This window comes from Mytilus californianus, unplaced genomic scaffold (assembly GCF_021869535.1).
Source record: "Mytilus californianus isolate M0D057914Y unplaced genomic scaffold, xbMytCali1.0.p SCAF_105, whole genome shotgun sequence".
NCBI classification, from domain to species: domain Eukaryota; kingdom Metazoa; phylum Mollusca; class Bivalvia; order Mytilida; family Mytilidae; genus Mytilus; species Mytilus californianus.
In genome coordinates, this window is record NW_026262588.1 from 83,657 (window position 1) to 107,157 (window position 23,501).

Here is a 23,501-nt window from a genome sequence, read left to right on the forward strand (position 1 = left end):
TTTGCACTTTTCAAAAAATTGTGCAGAATTTATCTTTGTTTCAAATAAAGAAATACTTGGCATGAGTAAAGTTTTATCCTGTCCAGTACTATAGAAAAAAATTCACATAACATTTCATTGCATATAAGAAAATAACCATCACTGGAAGTTAACCAATCAAATTTTCCCCCTTTTTTAACCTGTGTACAAGCTTTAGTAACCATGTAACCTCAAGTTTCCAAAATATTCTATAGAAACCCCAAATAAAAAAATAATGGTGCTTTGAAATACCCAAGATATATGTTTATGACCCAGAAATGTTTTACTGCAATGAAATGTAGGATCAATTACCTACAACTGTCAAATTCAAGGGAATATTTTTTTTTCGACCTATTTTCGTATGCAACTATTACACCTACAACAATATAGACACACATTATGACATATCAACAAATTCCATGCACACGGAATACATAAAGGACATGTAGTGACATAAAAAATTCAAAAAGGTATAGTTTCTAGAGAGGCGAAGTGTTCGTACTTAAATACTCTACAGAATGTTTTTTTAATTTTCACATACGGAATCTGCGTGTAAAAGTACACAAGGTAACAAAATAAAAAAGGGAGTAACCGTTTTTCGTTTTTGAGATACGAGCTGTTGAAATTAACAGCATGAGACGCCAAAAATACATAGGATAAATAGGGAAATTCTTAAAAATCGGAAGATATTTTACATGAACAAGATTTTCAACTTTATTGGTCTACAGATTATAAAGAAAAGATAAACCAGGATAAACGATTCAAAAATGAACGACGAATCCATTGGTGCAAAGAACCACTGCTTCTGAAAATCCGAACTTGGTGATAAAATAGAACTGAACGTGCAAGATCCTTATGTATAATCAAGTTCGTTAAACATATAATTTGATAGTTTTTCTGGGGAGGTAATGAAAATTAGATACAACTGGTTTTTAGTTTAAAGCAAATCAGTCTTAAAAATGCTATCACAATGTGAGAGTCTTAACTCATTTCACCTCTCATTCCACGAAATATCAAACTACAGTAACATTAAGTGTGACTGTCACATTATTTTTTTGGCTCCCTTATACTCTATTCAGTCATAATCTTGAATTGAGACTTGAGAAGAAAACTTTGTTTATGACGTCTTTACACTGAATCCATTGGATGTTGGATGTGTACTGATTTATTATGTAGTTTTAGATGCATGATTGTTTTCATTAATTGTTATTGACTTTGAAATAGCTGTCAGTAAGTGTGAGTAATCTCAGACCTGTACTTAGTGTCTTTTTGTTGTTGGGATGTACAAGTACCCGGCCACGTCGACTCTATGCTTTTGTTAAATGTATTTCCATTTGTATCCATCTGATGAATAAAGCCTTTTTCAACTGATTTATATAGTTCGTTCTTATGTTGTACTGTTACACCACTGTCCCAGGTTAAGGAGATGGTTGGGATCCCGCTAACATGTTTAACCCCGTGACGTTCTGTATGTATGTGCCTGTCCCAAGTCAGGAGCCTGTAATTTATTAGTTGTCGTTTTTTGCTGTGTTACATATTTGTTTTTCATTTGTACATTAACTATGCAGTTAGTTTTCTCGTTTGAAGTGTTTTACATTTAAAATTTTTATAGCTGACTATGCGGTATGGGCTTTGCTCCTTATTTAAGGCCGTATGGTGACCTATAGCTATTAATTTCTGTGTCATTTGGTCTCTTGTGGAGAGTTGTCTCATTGGCAATCATAACACATCTTCTTTTTTATATTTACTTCAAAATTGCATTCACTAATTCGGAAAGATACACAAAAGCACAACAAAAGAAAAAAAATTTCGCTATCCCTTCGAAATAATAATTTGATAAAGCAAAACTCACATGTTCTATTTGTATCATACATGTGTAGTTTCAGTTTCAACCATGGTTCTAAATTTAGAATTTACTTTCCCCAAAAATTGCTGACGGAATAGAAGACACCGTCTACACCTGCCAGGATAGATGTCGAAAACAGAGAGTTGAATGATATAGTGTAATGTTTCGTGAACTGAATCTGATGGGTTTTTTTTCTTGTTGTTGTCTTTGTTCCTCAACTTATAAATGATGCACTAGTGGTTGATTATCGCCTTGGTATCTTCCGACTTTTTATATGAATATTAATCATGTCCTAAAATTTTCAATTGCATTTAAAAAAAAACATGACAGCGTTTTTTCAACACACAAATACATGTCATGTATAAATTATTAGTAACCTACAATTTTACACTATGAAGTGTATTTCATTCAAAACTGCAGTTTTCAAAAAAAAAGTATCGTGGAGTCAACTCTGGTTTGATTTTAATCAATTTGGTACGAATAGAAGCATGATTCGCCTTGGTTTATTTATTTATTTGGTTATTACGTTATTGTTAGGCTTTTTACTTTTTATACTTTATACTTTATTATATTATATGTAAGGCCTGGGTCAAAAAACGAAAACAGTTCTGATCTTTTCTTTTTCCCTTCATTTGCCACTTTGTGAAAAAATCTGACCTCCTGGTTGTCTTTTGTAAATTTATTTCACCTTGAAATTTTCCTTTTTTGTCTCTTTGAACTTCAAGATTCATTTATAGAAAATGTGTAACTATAAATGAATTAAAAGATTAAATGAATAACAATAGGTGTACATCTGCTCTTAGCAACAAAGTAAACATTCTGATCAGGATCTTTTAAGTTCTTGTATATTGCATGTGATTTTAAAACGCTGCAATGAAACAGACCATGAGTTAGAGTTATCTTTCTAAGGTGTTGTGTACCCACTTAAAGGGGCACTAGCTGTCAAATTAATGTTCACCGATTTGACTCAAATTCTCATATTTGATTTATAACCATGTAAAACATTCATCTAAATTATAAAAAGTCTAAAATAAACAATTTACAGCATGGGTTCGATAAGATACGTAGCTTCGTTTCGTGTGTATTTTAGTTTTGACGCCATCTAATTATTAACTATCAAGTTGACCTCCGAAGGCCTTCGATGGTCACATAAGCAATACAAACATAAAAATAGATATAAATAGAAAGCGAACTCGTGGAATTGGATTTTTCTAGGTCTGTTTAATTTCATATTATGTATTAAATATACATATGTTTGTCATAGTTTTTACCTGTATAAGAATATTTTTTAGTGGATCGAATCAGTCAATCAAATGATTTACCTTTGGCTTCGTTTCACTTTCAATGTTGATATTCTTTTTCTTAAATAACCTAACACGCACAATGCATGCGTTATCCATCTCTAGCTAACCCAAAGGGGTTAAATTGATGTCTCGTTCACACGTACATTTAATTCGAATTGAATTCGCTAATCGCGTTCACACACTCTTCTTTTTTTAATTCGAATTGAATTCGAATTGGCTAATTCGCATTATCCAATTCGCATTAGACATGAGTTTTCGTTAGATCTAATGCGAATTAGTTAATTAGTCATTATTTCAAGATTCTTTAAAATAAAAAACGTAAAAATAATAATTCGTGTCCGCGAAAATAACAAAGGCGGAAACCATAATGACGTCATGTTGGTCATGACGTCATATTCATATTGACATCATATGCGTATATGCCGTATATGCCGACAAGTCCGAAATGTCCAACAATAATTTACAAAGGGATAACACTTGGTCGTTAATGGAGACATTCTGTCATATCAAGTGTTGAGCAGATGATGCTATTGAGGTTGAGTTATCTGGGACTTACAGAAACCGACACGTTTACGAAAACAAAATCGTATATAATGAGGGAGCATGGATTGTGCAAAATAACAGGAAAAAAATGTTCTTTTAAAAAAAAGAAAAATCTTAGCCCTGTTGTTGAAATGAGAAGGAAAAATGATTCCGATAAATGTCATATCAGATCAAGAGAGCAAGTTTGGAGATGTTATTTGCTTTAAAATGGTTGTTTTGTTTTAAATTACAATTAATTAATTGATAATGCGAATTAAAAGTTAACTTCGTTCGGACAGGAAAGCGAATTTGACGTGCATTGCAATTCGTATTTGAATTTACGTTCGGACGAAAAACGTTTCGAATGCGAATTAAACTAATTCGAATTAGTTAATGCGAATCGAATTCGAATTACGTGTGAACGCAGCATGAAGCTCACATGAATATGGATTCAATAACGTCGAATTTTCCACTTGCAAGTGAATAATTCATCATCAATGGTTCTTAGCTTTATTTGACAAAATGAACCATACTGGCTGCTAAAAGCGAATTATTATTTCACTATTTCACTTTCGTTAATGATTGAACCAAAAAGAATCATACTTTAGATTTTTGTTTATATATCTCGTAGCTAGTGCCCCTTTCATATACCTAACTTTAATGTATTTTAAAGTATCATTTTTTTATCACAAAATATTTCGTAAAAAAAACTCTTTTGGCTACACATTTGTTTTGGCAGATGTTCTCTCTTCTCGACTCAGTGGTCTGGGGGCATAAGCCAACTAAATTTGGTGTAAAAAAAACGATTTGAAATTGATCATCAATCATATCAATATAAAAAGCGTCAATATCTATGCTATCACCCTTGTATTAACTCCGTAACTCATTTAAATCCCTTGTGGAACCTCATTGTTTATCGAATGCACCGTTTTCTATTGTAGAAAATTTTTTATTACTATTATCATGCAATTCAACGTGAGGAGTAAGCTACAGAGATATATCTAATGTAAATTTAAGGCAGACGATACTAATTAGTTAACTTTAACATGCGTTTTTATGTTAGATTTATGTTTTTTTATGTACTATGTATAAACAGCAGCTCCCGTTTCGTACGAGTCGATTCGTCAAGTTACGCCTTCGTACGTTCGTTCGTCAATATCCTAGTCATCTCTAACAGAGCATTAGCATTATTCACGTATTTGCTGGCGAATCCGTATCGACGTATCGTATAACACGTATATGAGGAAAGGATAAATTAAGCCAGGTTGGTCCCGATGAAGATATTTTTTAATGCAAAACATACAATAAGAATAGTTAATCGTATATAAAAAGTCACATACCTATAATACTAATAAACCCAATATAAGATTAAATGAACAAATTGGTTCTTCGGGCCGCAAGAGCTGCACACAAACAAACAACCCTACTTAAAGTATCCCTATGATGTCTGTACAAAGTTCCCACAACTCTAAAAAGTTTGAGTAGCCGAATAACATGCTCTACATAGACATAATACCTTCTCACAACACGGTTAAAATGTCTAAAACTTCGCCTACGGGCAAACGGACGTCGATTGATTTGAGCTGATTTTCATATTGTTTGATTTGCTTGAGAAAATATTTCTCTTCACTAGTGAAATATCTGTTCTCGGCAAATGATTGGTCGAAATTTAATTATGATGTCATATTTTCTTCGTTTCTCCTGAATTTGCTATAGTGATGTTATGAAAAAAAGGCGACTATACCTGATGATGTCACATATAAAGACCACAACTTTCTGGAAATCTTTGAAAGGGAAGGATACAAAGGTCAGAAGAGAAACCGATTCCAACACTATAACTCGTGTATTACGATATTTCTCCACTCTCAACAGTTAAATTTTAATAAAAAATAAATTCAAAGAGCCTCGCCCTTTAAATATCAAAATTTAACTTTCTAGAGATGATAAATATCGTAACACACTGGTTGCAGTGTTAAAAAAATATATATAAGCACGCACACGAAATTGCACAACATGACAATATAGTATCATTATCAAACTATAGGGATATCTACCACATTGGTTTCAAAGGAACAAGTATAAGGCAATTGTACCAGAAAAGAACCAAAAAACCAGCCCATGTAACGTATAAAAAGATTTTGCTTGTACACAAAAGAAAAAAGCAAGTGGTAAAAATTAATTTAGATAATAAGGGAACGAAGACATTAAAAACTTAACAATTATAATTCACCGCACGATCTCCAGTGTTTATGGACCAGTAAAAAGAACCCCTCCGTTCTGACGGGCCAACCATGGCAATTTAAAAGAATTTCAAACACGATTGAGTTGTAATGATTAATTGACGAACAGTCCAATGGCTATTCCATGGCTTACACCCAACAAGGTGGTGGTAATGGGGGTTCCCGTATTTTAGCGCAACTATCCTGAAAGGCCAAGTGAGCTTTTCTCATCACTTGGCGTCCGTCGTCGTCCGTCGTCGTCGTCGTCCGTTAACTTTTACAAAACTTTCTCCTCTGAAACTACTGATACAAAGTTAACAAAAATTGGCCAATCATCATTCGGGTATGTAGTTTAAAATATGTGTCCGACGACCCCGCCTGCCAACCAACATGGCCGCCATGGCAAAAAATAGAACATAGGGGGGTAAATGCAATTTTTGGCTTATATATCTAAAAACTAAAGCATTTGGAGTAAATTTCAAGGGATTAAAATGTTCATCAAGTTAAGATCTATATTCCCTGAAATTTTTAGACGAATCAAACAATCTGTTGTTGGGTTGCTGCTCCTTAATTAGTAATTTTAAGGAAATTTTGCAGTTTTTGGTTATTATCTTGAATATTTTTATAGATAGAGAGAAACTGTAAACAGCAATAATGTACAGCAATGTTAGATCTACAAATAAGTCAACAGGGTCAAAATGATCAATTGACCCCTTAAGGAGTTATTGCCCTTTATAGTCAATTTTTAACAATTTTTTGGTAAAATTTTGCAATCTTTTACAAAAATCTTTTCTCTGATACAACTGATACAAATTAAACCTTTCTTGGCCACAATCATCATTAGGCCATCTAGTTTATAAAATCTGTCCGATAACCCCACCTACCAACCAACATGGCCGCCATGGCTAAAACTAGAACATAGGGGTTTACTATAGAAGTCTACGGGGAAATTGTTAAAAAAAACCAATTTCAAATAGTCACAACTTGAACACTAATTTAAATAATGATAAGGAGTCTTCGGTAACTTTTGTAAGACTTCACTTGGATAACATACTTTTAATTTAACTACTGGGCCAAATTAACTCAAAGCTGGTCTCAATTAAAGAACCTTAGTGAGCGCGCTCACATACCCCACGTCCTCACATTGTCATTGGAGAAATAAAATATGTGTAAGAAAAAAAAATTGTATAAGAAAAAAAAATTGAATCATAATTTCCTGTCAATATGCACATCTACATAGTATGTCCTTATTATCTACAAAGTTTCATGAAATTATGTTGTGTGGTTTCAGAGGAGTTGCGATGACAAACTGTTGCAGAAGTACATTGAAGCAAATAAGTTCAAAGGGGCGTAACTCCGAGAAAAAAAATTGAACCATAATTTCCTGTCGATATGCACATCTACATAGTATGTCCTTATTATCTAATAAGGTTTCATGAAATTCTGTTGTGTGGTATCAGAGGAGTTGCGATGACAAACTGTTGCAGTAGTACATTAAAACAAATAAGTTCAAAGGGGCGTAACTCCTAGAAAAAAAATTGAACCGTAATTTCCTGTCGATATGCACATCTACATAGTATGTCCTTATTATCTAAAAAGGTTTCATGAAATTCTGTTGTGTGGTATCAGAGGAGTTGCCATGACAAACTGTTGCAGAAGTACATTAAAGCAAATAAGTTCAAAGGGGTGTATCTCCTAGAAAAAAATTGAACCGTAATTTCCTGTCGATATGCACATCTACATAGTATGTCCTTATTATCTAAAAAGGTTTCATGAAATTCTGTTGTGTGGTATCAGAGGAGTTGCGATGACAAACTGTTGCAGTAGTACATTAAAGTAAATAAGTTCAAAGGGGCATAACTCCTAGAAAAAAAATTGAATCGCAATTTCTTGTCGATATGCACAACTACATAGTATGTCCTTATTATCTAAAAAGGTTTCGTGAAATTCTGTTGTGTGGTTTGAGAGGAGTTGCGATGACAAGAAACAGGACTGACGGACTGACGGACGGACAGACGGACAGACGGACGGACGGACGGACGGGTCAAAAACATTATACCCTCCGCAACTCGTTGCGTGGGGTATAATCATTACTGGGGTATCTAATAATATTTATTTTGATTTTAACCTTACATGATTTCCAAAACCACAGTAAATACAGGTGAGCGACACAGGCTCTTGAGAGCCTCTTGTTTCTGTTAAAGGAACGTCAGTCATAACATGTTGAAAATGTTTTCTAAAACACTAGTTCACGCCTATATGGGGACCCTGGAGTGTAAAATGTTTTTATTTAAATGTCACGCTTTTAAAACTACGGTTTATTTTCAGACAAGAACTGGACGCCATAGTCGCCAAGGAAAGTGAAAACATCGCAAAGACAAATTCACAGCAAATGTCAACAGGACCTATACCCAAGGTACTTCAGTTTAGATCCAGGTCTTTACAGGACTCACCGGTTTCTTCCGGAGATAAAATGTCACCGGTATCACCTGTACAACTCCTTGTCAACAGGCAGCCATTCTTGTCTTTGCCAGTAGATAGTCCTACTCATCTGGGACGTAACGCTAATCGTATCATTCCAGTATCCTCGCAGGTTTCTATCCAAACTGATTCTAGAATCTGTAAAACTACATGTACCATTACCAGACCGTTGACAACACGTACTATGCCAACCGCTTCGTCTTTTCGTGCCTCTGAACAGGTTCGAAGATCTTCCATGCCTGCACCAATATCTAATTCGCCTATAATACAATCTTTTTCTTCACATCTCAATTCGGGGAGCAACCCACCATTTACTGCAAGCCGAATTCCTCAAACAGTAACAGGTAACCAGACGTCCACTACTAGAAACCAGCCGTCTTTCATCTAACACAGCCATCCGCTAATTTCTCTTGTCCAGTCATCAACTTTTCAGAACACTTTTGGCAACCAGTCGTCTACCTCTCGAAATCACCAGTCTGGTCCTTGTATGCAGCCGTCAACTTCTCACAACCCGCCGTCAACATGTATAAACCTAACGTCCACATCTCATAACCAACCATCCACATCTCACAACTCGCCGTCAACATCTCGCAACCCGCCGTCAACATCTCGCAACCCGCCGTCAACATCTCGCAAGCAGTCCTCCGCCTCTCTTTATCAGTCCTCTTCATCTCACATCAGGCCACAACAACCAGTGTCTCGCAGAATTCCAGCCCCGAGAAACAATATCAACAAGAGAGTTCGCCGTCATTTAAGGGATCTAGATGGAGTCGCTCAGCCTGATCAGCAACATCAGGAATCCTCAGACGATCATGTGCGTCTTGAAATGGCAAGACGCATGGCCAGGTATATTGAAAGATCCCGCAAGATTTGCACTAGACAATTGATGCGGAAAAATGAAATTTTGAGTCACAAAATGTTGAAATATTTTTATAAACATCGAAATGATATCTTTGGAATCTCTTCATCAGGCTCTTCCGATTCTGAGTCCATGGAATAATGTACATTGGTATTAACATGTATTGGTAAATATAACAAAATATACATTAAATGCTTGTTAAATTTAGTGGTAAGGGAACGAACATTTAACAGATTGGGGTTTGTGTTCTTTCATTTGTTTAAAAAATATATAGAACACAGAATATAGGATACTGACAGGGGCGGATATTACGTCCGTGTGCCTCCTTTAAAACACTAATAAAATTGAGATTTGAAATGGGTAATATGTCAAAGGGACAACAACCGGACCAAACGGCAGGAAACAACCGAAGGCTACCAATGGGTCTTCAAAGCAGCGAGAAAATTAAGCCCCTAGAAGTGTTCCTCAGCTGGCCCCTAAATAAAAATGTGTACTAGTTCAGTGAAAATGGGCGTCATCCTCGACTTCAAAACATATAAATGAACTAAAATTAAAAAAAAAACATACAAGACTAACAAAGGTCAGAGGCTCCTGACTTGGGACTTGCGGTGGGGTTAAACATGTTTTGATAGATCTCAACCTCCCCCTATACCTCTAGCCAATGTAAAATAAAGAAACACACAGAAATAAGCACAATAAAACTCAGTGTAAAAGAATTCCGAATCCGATGTGAGAACAGGCAACAAAAGAAACTAAACAAAATGACAATGATACATAAATTAACAAAGGACTACTAGCAGTTACTGATATGCCAGCTCCAGACCTCAATTAAATAATATTATTAAATGTTTTTCCTTTTTAAACTGAATAGCTGCAAAATATGAAGAATTTGATAAACGTATACTTAATTCCGAAAAAAATGTGTAGAATACACAAATGATGTTATAGAATAGCCACTTTTTTTTAAAGATAAAGCATACAAAAATGCAGCCCTATATACCCAAATCAATACCTTTGTGTCGTAAGAACTTTAAATAGCTGGAATTTAGGGGAAATACATACAGGAACAGATTTAGATACAAACTGTGGTAGTAAAGCAACAATCATAACTTGTATAGCAAACAGTGGTGGATCCAGATTTTTTTTTAGAAGGGAGATGGGGATGGGAATAGTCTCGCTTAATTTTACGGTTTTATAAGCAGTTTGATAATGGGGCCCGGACCATATTCTGCCAAAATTCAATGAGAGTTTTTAAATAAATCCTAGATAAGGGGGGACCGGGCCCCTTGTTCCCCTCTTAACCCGCCTCTGGCAATAAACACACTTTTATTGATACATAATGTTCCTGTAAATTTTCGTAGGCAAGGTGTGTTAGATTTGAATATAAAAAAGATACACTTATCACACACAGTTCTTAAATACGAAGCATGTAGAGTGAGAGACCCATATTCGCCGCATAATTCGTTCATTTCCACTTACATCCGACCTACATTCGAATATTTGGAACTTTTTATGAAGGTTTCAGAAATTTAACTATATGAAAAAAATGTTTGATAAAGAAATTATCTTCAAAACATTGTTAATTGTTCTAAAAATGAACGCAAACTCACGAGGAAATCAAGTTGTTCGTGTACCATGGGGGACACATTTTCGCCGCAATGTATGATATGACCATCCTCATTATCCTGGTATATTATAAAAACGAATGTTTGCAATTACATGAATTAGCTTGAGAGATCACTCCTATACGATTTTTCTCACAAATATTTACTTTAAGACTGCGCATGATTGCCATATAAATCTTACATAATTGCCAAAATCATTTAAAAACACCTGCGTATTTCTCAATATGTGCGAATAACCTTGGAAATGGGGTAAAGAGGAATATCAACAGTTGTAACATTACAAACAGCCTTTACCATCTATTTAGGAAAGTATTGGGTAAAGGCACACAAATTTTACAGAAAAAATAGCAAAACTGCGAAAATGTGTCCATGGCGAATATGCGCCACCCACTCTATGTTCCTGATCTTATAAAAGCAATGACTATTTAGTGTTTTAACTATATATCATCAATATTTGGTTCATATTTTACATCTGTTCAGTTTTAATTGAGGTCGGGACTAAAACATTATTTTATATAAATCTGCTCGATACATGTACGTATACGTCGATCCGTGCACGTATATAGATACGTGAATAATGCAAATGCTCTAATATTAAGAGCATTCCCGATTAGGTAAATGCAATTGATAAATGTCTCTGCACATTTAAATATTCAAGGTTACCGATAATAATTTATAATAGTACATTTTTTGGTTTATAGGCTCGTTTTCGGAGGCCATTTTTATTTATGATATTATTCAATTGAAAGTAATTCAGTATTTCATTGTTACAACAAAATGTGCACCTAGTATTTATAAGAAATAAAACAAAATATGTATAGATTATTACATGGCATTTTTCATATCATACCTTTTATCGGCCCTAGGTCATGATATCAGCCCAAGAGCCGCAGGCTCGAGGGCTGATATCATGAACGAGGGCCGATAAAAGGGTCTGATATGATAAATGACATGTAATTATCTTTTTATCATATACTTTAACAGAAGAAAAACAGACAAGAACTATTAATTAAAATTTTGTCTTTCCATGAATTTTTAGATAATAATTTACAGACAACCAAATACAAATTTCTTAACTTTAATTGTTTTTATTGATATAACAAGCATTTTATTTATCTTGTCACAACAAGTATCATGTTCTTAGTTTGAAATTTGGTCATCAACAATTTTGTGAAAAGTCTTAAATCACTTGCGGTTTTCCGCACTGTGTTGTCGTTTTCGAACAAATTTCCGGAAATGCACGACGTTGCATGTGATAAACGTCACGGAAATTAACGGAAAGGCATGTGATAACATTCCGGAAGCAGTCGATAAAGGTTCCTTTATCAGACCGCTGAGGAAATTCTTAGGAATCTGATCAATAAACCTAGTAATCCTTTCATAGCCTTTTAATATTTTTAAATGTTATTGAACTGTAAAATTTTAGTAATATTTTATACAAGTATATGATAAAAAAAAATATACCACGGCGATTCAGGTACATGTATTTGCCACCATATTCCTCCCCCAAATATTTATTTTTCTATCTCAAACTCTCACTTTTCCTTTATCATCCATACGAGATGTTGTTCACACCTGATACGGTGAACCCTTGAGGCAAAATACACTCCAGTGAAGATCAGAAGATCAGAATTACATAATGCTAATCTTTTGATTATTGTGAATTTAACCACGCCTTTACAAGGTAGTGTGAGAGTTACTGAGTATAATACACATTCAGTGACATTGTATTTACACAGTACAAGCGGGAAATGTTTGCTAGACTGAATTAAAAGTGAGAAAACATGCATGCATTTTTATTACATTATCAGTTATATGTGTTTGTTCAACAAAACCGTCGGATAAAACAAACAAGAGGCTGTCAGAGAGACAGCAAACCGGATTTTCCTGCAGAGATCAAACCCTGAACAGTTGAGCAAGTATAGACACAACATTTAATCTTAAAACAACTCTGAATTTGAATTGTGATTGAATATTTGAAACAGCATGGGCACGTATTATGGTATACCGTTGTCCGTCCGTCCGTCCATCCGTCCGTCCGTCGTCAACAGGTCGGACATTAACTCAAAAATGCTTCAATAAATTTGCATACAACTTTGGTGAATTGTTTATATCTTTTGACGTGAGCTCCCTTCTGTTTTTTTTATAAATTTTAGATTTTACGTTTCCGAGTTATGGTACACAATTTTTCAATCTTTCAAGAAACGTAACTCAATTTTTTAATCTTTTAAGAACCATAACTCCTGATCGGTAAAAGTGAAAATCGTGAATATCAAACTTGACCTCCATTTTGTCATCAGTAACAACATATTAAAATTAAATAAGCACTAGAACACACCCGCGAAATCGCGGGCATTTAGAGCGTGGTTGAATTATGTAAACTGCTGTAGGATGAATTTTTGTAAAAGATTTTATTGCTGGAGAATTTCAGGAAAGGTATCAAAAGTATCTTAAACATGAACTGATGTCAATATAACATTTTGAATTTTTCACCAGTTCAAAATATTAGATGTAAATCTAAAGAATGTCAACGCAGAGGTCAACTATTTGTAGTAACATGAACACACAATTTTTAGGAGGCGAGTTGGTTTGTCACCATGCTTTTTGTTTCGTTATGCAGAAGACAGAATAATCGATATGTTAACCTTTTCAATTTCAGTCACTCGAAACGGATTCAACTAATGAAATCATTATTATGTGAAATTTACAAATAAAATTGGAATTATGAATTGAGCCATGAAATCAGATTATTATGTGATATTTACAAATAAGATTGCAATTATGAATAGAGCCATAATAAAATACTCAATAAACAATGCGATTTGTGCACAATTCGTCATATTTTACTGAAATCTGGAAATGGCGTCAGACTTAATAACGTGTTGACTTTTAAGAAAGCAAATTGATTCTAATATGGGGTGCTTATTACGTCAAATGAATAGAGCCATAATAAAATACTCAATAAACCACAACCACTATAAATCGACGACGTCACAATGCGATTTGTAAACAAAAACGCCATATTCTACTGAAATGGCGTCAGAGTTTTCAGTGGGAAACTTTACCAAATTGGAATCAAAATAATTCATGCATTCCAGGGGTTCAAATTAGCGGTGGTCCGAGGTCCGCGACCTTCCACTTTTGCAATCGGACTTTCGACTTGGTTACTAGCTACGCCCGACGGACCTTCGACTAGAAAGAAAAAAAAAATAACTTTGAAAACCTTTTTACCAAAGTTTCCAAATAAACGATCTCAAAACTTATATCATCTTTATTATTCATGACAGCGATGTTAATTTTGTTCAACCGCTAGCTTTATACAGAAAATCGCCAACAAGTAAGTTCAAGTAAGGTGTAAATTCGAGTAAAATCGTATCTGACTTGACAAAAACAACATTGAAAAACAATGGATGCCATGAAGACAATTACAATATCGGGTCCAATTCCGGAAGCGGATTAGGGTAATTCCGGGTTTTGGCGATAAACTAAAAAAAAAAAAATCCAGGCAGGTGGCAAAATACATCTATGGTTATGAAATATAAACACTAGAATTGAAAACCAAAAGATATATGGAAAAGAAAGAAAAAGCAGAAAATATTTTATACAGAAACTCAAAATTACTTTTTGGCAAATTTTAATGTCAAAATCCGATACAATGTGACAGTATAAATTTTCTTTATCAGTGATAAATGTTGATAATGCATGTAGATGTTTTTAAAGTGTAAACATATTACTGCAATTTCAAGGGGTATTTTTTCTCAATTTAAATTTTGAAGGGCCTGTTTAAATAGCTGGAAGTTTCTTACTTTATTTTCACAAATAGTACAACTAGATATGATACCTGAATGTAAGCAAAGCAGCATAAGCTCTAGTGGACTTTTAAAATCGAGCTGAAATACGTGTGAGCCCAGAGATAATCTTGGCATAATTAGCAATTGAATATCAATCGTTGAGAAAACACACCCATCCACAGTGACACCCTCCCCAATACCCCAAAAAAAAAAAGATTACTTGAATTAATTATATACAAGACAATTACATTTATCGTGAAAAACCGTGAAACTGACAATGAAATAAGCTAACCTCATACCAAAAGCACATTAATTTTGTATCTAACTGAGTTATGAAATATTTTAAGTAACGGTAGGACCTGGAATTTAGGTTGTGGACCTTTCAGTTTGGAGAGTCAAAGATCCTGGACCTTCCAGTACCAAATGTTAATTTGAACCCCTGCATTCCATAGAATTGTTTTCATATTCACATTGCCTGGGTCATTATATTCGTTAATTTTATCCCTTGCTTACGTTCGGGATAAAATTCCAATATAACGACCCAGGCAAAGTGAAAATTTTCATCAAATCTATGGCTTGCATGAATCATTTCTTTTAAAATGAAACATGATTATATACCGGTTCCAGGGGTCCCAAGAAATTGTATTTTTATCGCTTCCAGTGACCAAAGGAATGTTTGATACCGGTTCCTGTAGCTCAGGTACCCAAAACATTGTATGTAATCAAGTTAGGAATTAAGGGTTGTTTGTAAATTTAATAGTAAATGCAACGACATGACTGGAAACGCCATTTTTCAATCTTTCAAGAACCATAACTCCTGAACAGGAAAAGTGAAAATCGCCATTATTGAACATTGACCTCCATTTTGTCATCAGTAATAACATATTTAAATTTGAAAAGCTTTGGTTGAACGGTTCATGAGTAAATGCACGGACACGACTGGAAACACCATTTTTCAATCTTTCAAGAACCATAACTCCTGAACAGGAAAAGTGAAAATCGCCATTATTAAACATTGACCTCCATTTTGTCATCAGTAACAACATATTAAAATTTTAAAAGCTTTGGTTGAACGGTTCATGAGTAAATGCAATGACAACATTTGGCTGCCACCCGCCCGCCCGCCGTACATCCCCAAATCAATAATCGATATTTTCGTCGAAAATCCAGCTAAAAATCGCAAAAATATTTTATTGTATGATTTACTTTTATTACTATAATCATATCAGGAATCCATAAAATATAAATCGTACATTTCAATTTAAAAAGTTGCACGGCTGATCACTTTAATTTCTTAATTATTAGTTGGTTAATAGCTACGCAAGATAGTCATCGAGGCGCTTTAAATCGCGTTATTAGATGATTAACGAACAAGACTTAAAATGAGATTTATTTCACTCCCGGCGTGCAATTAAAAGTACGTCACAGTTGACAGGAAGTTCGACAAAATAAAATTAAAGAACCTTAGTGAGCGCGCTCATATACCCCACGTCCCCACATTGTCATTGGAGGAATAAAATAAGTGTAAGAAAAAAAAATTGAATCATAATTTCCTTTCAATATGCACATCTACATAGTATGTCCTTATCATCTACAAAGTTTCATGAAATTATGCTGTGTGGTTTCAGAGGAGTTGCGATGACAAACTGTTGCAGAAGTACATTGAAACAAATAAGTTCAAAGGGGCGCAACTCCTAGAAAAAAAATTGAATTGTAATTTCCTGTCGATATGCACATCTACATAGTATGTCCTTATTATCTTCAAAGTTTCATGAAATTCTGTTGTGTGGTTTCAGAGGATTTGAGATGACAAACTGTTGCAGAAGTACATTGAAGCAAATAAGTTCAAAGGACCGTAACTCCTAGAAAAAAAAATTGAATTGTAATTTCCTGTCGATATGCATATCTACATAGTATGTCCTTATTATCTACAAAGTTTCATGAAATTCTGTGGTGTGGTTTCAGAGGAGTTGCGATGACAAACTGTTGAAGTAGTATATTGAAGCAAATAAGTTCAAAGGGACGTAACTCCTAGAAAAAAAATTGAATCGTAATTTCCTGTCGATATGCACATCTACATAGTATGTCCTTATTATCTACAAAGTTTCATGAAATTATGTTGTGTGGTTTCAGAGGAGTTGCGATGACAAAAGGTTGCAGTAGTATATTGGGCAAATAATTTCAAAGGGGCATAACTCCTGGGAAAAAAATTGATTCGTAAATTCCTGTCGATATGCACATCTACATAGTATGTCCTTATTATCTGAAAAGGTTTCATGAAATTCTGTTGTGTGGTTTGAGAGGAGTTGCGATGACAAGAAACAGGACTGACGGACAGACGGACGTACGGGTCAAAAACATTATACCCTTCGCAAAAAATTTGCGTGGGGTATAATTATTTGGTCATTGGGAATTAATTTTGAATAACATACCATAACTTCTATGTCAAGATTTGTTGTCGAAATTCTAGAGAAACAAGAATGTGTTCACAGTACACGGATGCCCCCCTCATGCTATCGTTTTCTATGTTCATTTGGCCGTGAAATTGGAGTTAGAACTCTAATCTGGCATTAAAATTAGAAAGATCATATCATAGGGAACATGTGTATTAAGTTTCAAGTTGATTGGACTTCAACTTCATCAAAAACTTGACCAAAAATTTTAACCTGAAGCGGGATAGATGGACGGATGGACGAACGAACGGACGCATAGACCAGAAAACATAAATATAAAAAAATGTTTCTCAAAATTTGTGATTTTCAAAACAAAAACTAAGTTTTGTACCACAATTTTTGTCTAAATTTCTAAAAAATCATATAGTACTCAACATAGTTTAGATGCAGGTTTTAGTTGTGAAAACTGTGCATACAAATTTTGAAAATCAGCCAAGACAATGTTAACTTATCGTATGACTTAAAAGTGCTGACAGTCCGACAGACAGAGTGACGACTATAGGGCAAAGCAACTAGTTGCCTAACTAGGTGGAAGTCCCTCCAGAAAAAGTGAGAAACATCAAACACATTCTAGTACTAAAAAGTTCGTCATGGAAATAATCAAGCATCGTCTGTGCTGTGATTCCGCCATTTTTTAGCTACAGTAAGTCAGTCTGTCCGACATTTTTTTTAAAACTCATTTTAAATATTTCTTTCTTTAAACAAGCTTCTGTAAGACATTTATACAGAGACAAACGTCGCAACTTTGGATAAGTGATTTTAGCCAAAAGTGTTTCAAATTGTGATATCGGTAACACTTTTAACCATGTTAACAGAGAAGACACCAAGGAACTGAAAAAACAGACAAGACAAAGATTGAAAGGTAGAATGTGTCATCATTTTCATAAATATTTCACTTAAAAATGACCGGTGTTATTTTCCTTTTAAAATCAACCTTTCTGCTTATGAAATTCTAAGAAATAACAGATCTTCATCTAAGGTACTTCTGACAATCAAAGTAATCGAAATCTTGGTCATCTTGGTTCAGTTTTTGTTTTGTCGCACGTATGGAATATTCCTTGGTCCATGTATACGCTGGTGGCCGTTAGATCGGCACTTGTAGCAAGGAGGTTCCTTTCGGAAGCAGGGGTTCACGAATAAATTAATATTAAATTAAACTCCGTCTGGTGAACCAACGCCTGTGTGAATCATTTCGATTGAGTCCTTGAAGTGGATACCTTCGTATGCAGGGTTGTCAAATTATGCAAATGAATGCAACACTTAAATAATACCCAAAGTTGACAACAACACTTCAAATGGTCTGCAATTTTATTTACTAAGGTCTACATGTTTTGCCTGCAAGGCAGGCGTCATCATGATAATTTACATACAAAAATTAATGAAAGAACCTTAGTGAGCGCGCTCACATACCCAACGTCCCCACATTGTCATTGGAGAAATAAAATAAGCGTAAGAAAAAAAAATTGAATCATAATTTCCTGTCAATATGCACATCTACATAGTGTGTCCTTATTATCTACACAGTTTCATGAAATTCTGTTGTGTGGTTTGAGAGGAGTTGCAATGACAAAAGGTTGCAGTAGTATATTGGGCAAATAAGTTCAAAGGGGCGTAACTCCTGGGGAAAAAAATTGAATCGTAATTTCCTGTCGATATGCACATCTACGTAGTATGTCCTTATCATCTGAAAAGGTTTCATGAAATTCTGTTGTGTGGTTTGAGAGGAGTTGCAATGACAAAAGGTTGCAGTAGTATATTGGGCAAATAAGTTCAAAGGGGCGTAACTCCTGGAAAAAAAATTGAATCGTAATTTCCTGTCGATATGCACATCAACGTAGTATGTCCTTATTATCTGAAAAGGTTTCATGAAATTCTGTTGTGTGGTTTGAGAGGAGTTGCGATGACAAAAGGTTGCAGTAGTATATTGGGCAAATAAGTTCAAAGGGGCGTAACTCCTGGAAAAAAAATTGAATCGTAATTTCTTGTCGATATGCACATCTACGTAGTATGTCCTTATTATCTGGAAAGGTTTCATGAAATTCTGTTGTGTGGTTTGAGAGGAGTTGTGATGACAAACTGTTGCAGTAGTACATTAAAGTAAACAAGTTCAAAGCGGCGTAACTCCTAGAAAAAAAATTGAATCGTAATTTCCAGTCGATATGCACAACTACATAGTATGTCCTTATTATCTAAAAAGGTTTCGTGAAATTCTGTTGTGTGGTTTGAGAGTAGTTGCGATGACAAGAAATAGGACTGAAGGACTGACGGACGGACAGACGGACGGACAGACGGACGGACAGACGGACGGACGGATGGACGGGTCAAAAACATTATACCCTCCGCAACTCGTTGCGTGGGGTATAATTAATAATTTCCAATGTTCTTCTTTATTAGTGTTCATAATCAGATAAAAATTGGTGAATATGTTTTTTATGTTATTATGAACAAGATAAGATGATAAATAAAAAATCGCCAATTTTCCCTTTAACAATAGAACGTGATTAAAACGTTCAGCTGATTTTACAAGTTATCTACGTTCATATCCGTAGATATGGATATTTTAACACCCTGAAGTATCCAAGTACACCCGAGTCGCAGCCGAAGGGTGTACAGTGTACTGAAGGGTGTTGAAATATCCATATCTACGGATATGAACGTAGATAACGAATTTATCCCCGGTCTTAGTCTAAATCTGGCGAATTTTAGAGAAATTCGACCACAAAGTTCAACGTGAAAGCAACGTTTTTTTTTTTCATTTTTAAAATATCTTTTATTGAAATTTGGGAATTTGACATATTTTTAACGGGATGTAGGGTACTACCCTATAGGTAAACAAATATAAGACGTTTTTAATCTAGAGACAGAGAAACTGAAATGGGTCGAATTTGGCGCTCAATGTTGTGAGAGTTACATCATAAAGGGTGTGACGTCATTGTGGGTCATTTGCATAGCTAGGTCAGTAGTCCCATTCATTGACAATGTGGCAGCATAGTGATGCATTTACTAAAATGAGTGCAAATAATCGACATAATAAGATAAAATTGGTAGTGGATTAAGTATCTAATTATACAGACATCATGGATAATCTACAGAATTCGATATTTCATAAGGAACAACCATGGAACTAAAAAAAACGCGCGTGAAGTTCCCCGATGTAATGGATAGCAACATCCGGGGATATGGGTTAGCAACACCCAGGGGATATGGGTTAGCAACACCCAGGGGCTATGGGTTTTGTAACGACGTGCGCTAGCCAATCAAAATCATAGAAATATACTAAGCCGGGGATAATTACACACCTCCCTGTAGTGTTGTGAACCACATTAAACTAATGAAAATACTGCTAAAGGACTGACATCAGCCTTTTAAACACTAGTCTTGTATTGATAAAAATGCTTACAATGATTTGGGACCTTCTGTGCCAATTTCTTTACAAAGTCGTTTTCCGCTTTGGTTTCGATTTCTACAAGGTGTGCGTCTTTCCTTTCGCATGCCGCCTGTAAATGAAATGTTGTTCAATTCTATTGCTTTAATGCTGATCTTAAAAATTTTAATATTTAAAAATAGCAGCTTGTAAACTTAAAGACAAATCCTTCTATTCCGATCTACCAATAAAATATCCTTTAAATTTTCTTTTCGCTTTAGGCTAAGTAAAAGCTATAAAATTGGCTAATGAAAAAAAATGGGGTCACCAACCTCGTTTTCAATTTAAAAAAAACGCCATCTTTTCATAGATTGTTATCGGAACTTGTAGTAATTGATAGTTTAATATTTTATAAAAAGTCGGAACCACATAAAAAAAAAATTTTTTTGTTAACCTTGTAATAAAAAAATTCCAGTTGCCATTCCCTTACTGAAAAAATCAGCCTCCTGCAAGTATTCGCTAACTCGCTGCAGACTTGCAGCGAACACAGAGTCTGTATCTGCGCATGTTAATTGTTTGCTGCAAAAATGCTGCAGGTCTGCTGCAAACAGTTTACCAATCCAATGAGTGTTTACTGCAGACCTGCTGCAAACATATTTATGCAAATTAATATTTCTCCTGTGTGTTTGCTGCAGACCATCGGCAAACATTTATATGCACATTAATCTTTCTCCTGCGTGTTTGCGGCAAACTTGCAGGAAATACATACATTATACAATTAACCAAAATGAATGTTGTGTACACATCACATTATCTATATTACACAGCCGGTGTAAATTCTGAAAAAGTTAGGTTACAATACATACAATAATTCAAATACTTCATCATTTGCAAAATTATCATAGCATAAGTAAATACCTTTTAAGACATAAGGCCAAAAAAAATAATACATGTGTAAATGATCATGTGTTTCCACTAACGTGCTGAAAAAATAGGGTAGGTAAGTTGGCAATATCATTTTATTTTACCAACATTTTTTAGCTGGTTACTACTAGGGAATCAGTCTGACTTTAACAGTTTTTGTTCCAAAATGGCATAACAAGTGTTAGGGTAGGCACTAAAAATTAGGGTAGGTAGGGTTAGCGGAAACACATCTATTATTTTGTTTGGCTTTGTATTTAAAGTTTTGTTGTTGTTGAACTTGAATCGCTCAAATGAATTGAATATCTAAAGTACAAAAGAAGGGTGTATTTAATTGAAATGCATTTTGTGCATACAGCAGTCTTCATGATAAACTTTTAAACCTACAGGCCCAGAGCTCAATTTTTGGAAAATTTAATTAGATTCTGTTGGCCTGTAGAGATGATCTTACAGGCCTGAAAACAATTTTACAAGCCTGGGCTGCTGGGCCTGTGGTTAAGCGTGAAGACTGATACAGCTAGCAAGTATTTGTCTAGGGGACGAATTCCATAAGTTACAGTAACTAACCCGATTAATTCAGTCCCTCCCCGTAATCGACTTCTCCTACTTGCGAGGTTAATTGAGTAATCGTAGATCGGTGGAATATAACGACTGAATTATTCTGGTTATAAGTTTATAGGATTATGGGAAATTTCTACTTACAAAAAATAAATATCTTTGAAAACTAAAAATTTAATATCCAACCTAAAATGCCTCCCTGAACATTGATATATAACATCAACATAATTCACCACTGAATTTCAAATATTTATCTTCCAGGAAGTTACCAATAGGCATGCTCAGTCATTTTATGTTATTCTAGCTTGCAATGCTCTAAGTCTTGCAAACATATAGAATTGTTACTAACAATATAGAGTATAAGATTTCTACAATCTAACTGCAAACATCCCTTATATTCTAGTTTTTCCTGTGATCTTGCCGCAAAAAGCTGCCATGTTTGCAGGAGGTTTGCAGCTAACTGCAAACATCTGCAAACATTATAGATCTGCAGCAAACATTTCAGTTCTGTAAGGGTTCAAAACAATTCTTTTGCGATCGCGAAAAGTAGATTTTTTTCTGTGTTTGCATTACAATTAATGTAATAATTATGAACAGCTGATATTATATAAATAGGGTGATAGATATTACAGTTTTACTTACTTAGACCTGTGCCCATTTAAACAAGATATCTTCAACAGAAATGAAGGAACCCCATCCACACATTCGTACATGTTTGCACGAGAACCGGTAAAAGCATGTGGTTTAAAGTTCTGCTATACTGGTCTATACTTTACTTACCTGGGCTTGTGTCCATTTAAACCAGATATCTACAGTTCTACAGCTTACTAAGTTACCTGGGCTCGTGTCCATTTAAACCAGATATCTACAGTTCTACAGTTTACTAAGTTACTTGGGCTCGTGTCCATTTAAACCAGATATCAAAAGTTCTACAGTTTACTTACCTGGGCTTGTGTCCATTTAAACCAGATATCTTCAGTTCTACAGCTTACTTACCTTGGCTTGTGGATATTTAAACCAGATATCTACAGTTCTACAGTTTACTTACCTTGGCTTGTGGATATTTAAACCAGACATCTTCAACCATATCAGCACTATTACTTCTTATTCGATCGAAGGCTTTCCGCTCACTTTCTGGGAGTTGATTTGAAAAATAGCAAGAGTTTTCAAATTGCACCCAATATTTCTCACATCCTAGAGCTGAAACTAAAATGTCTGAAAGATTACAAAGAAGTAATAGACTTGCCGATGACTTGCCTACTTTTATAACAGGATTAACAGATGCGGATCCAAAATTTTGAAAAATGGGCATCCCACCAATATGACAACGTCAAGAGTGGGACTTATAGAAATTCTATGCAATAACCATGTATTTAGTTCCATAAAGGGGAAGGGAGGCGACCCCTTCCTCTAAATCCGCCCCTGATGATAAACTTTGATATCTTTCAATGAATAGACTAAGTGTCAAGAGAGCTTTTCTCATCACTTGGCGTCCGTCGTCCGTCGTCGTCGTCGTTAACTTTTTACATTTTGAACTTCT

At 34.8% G+C, this 23,501-nt stretch overlaps 1 protein-coding gene across 1 annotated transcript in view; it reads right to left on the bottom strand.

Annotated features, from left to right (window-relative positions):
- Positions 1-23,501, bottom strand: part of LOC127719220 (collectin-12-like) — a 130,309-nt gene that overhangs the window by 39,951 nt on the left and 66,857 nt on the right. The window contains exons 3-4 of the mRNA XM_052225238.1: positions 23,010-23,167; positions 20,519-20,615 (exon numbers count right to left, since the gene is read on the bottom strand). Coding sequence (XP_052081198.1) covers positions 20,519-20,615; positions 23,010-23,167 — 255 coding nt within the window. The remainder of the gene's footprint in view (positions 1-20,518; positions 20,616-23,009; positions 23,168-23,501) is intronic.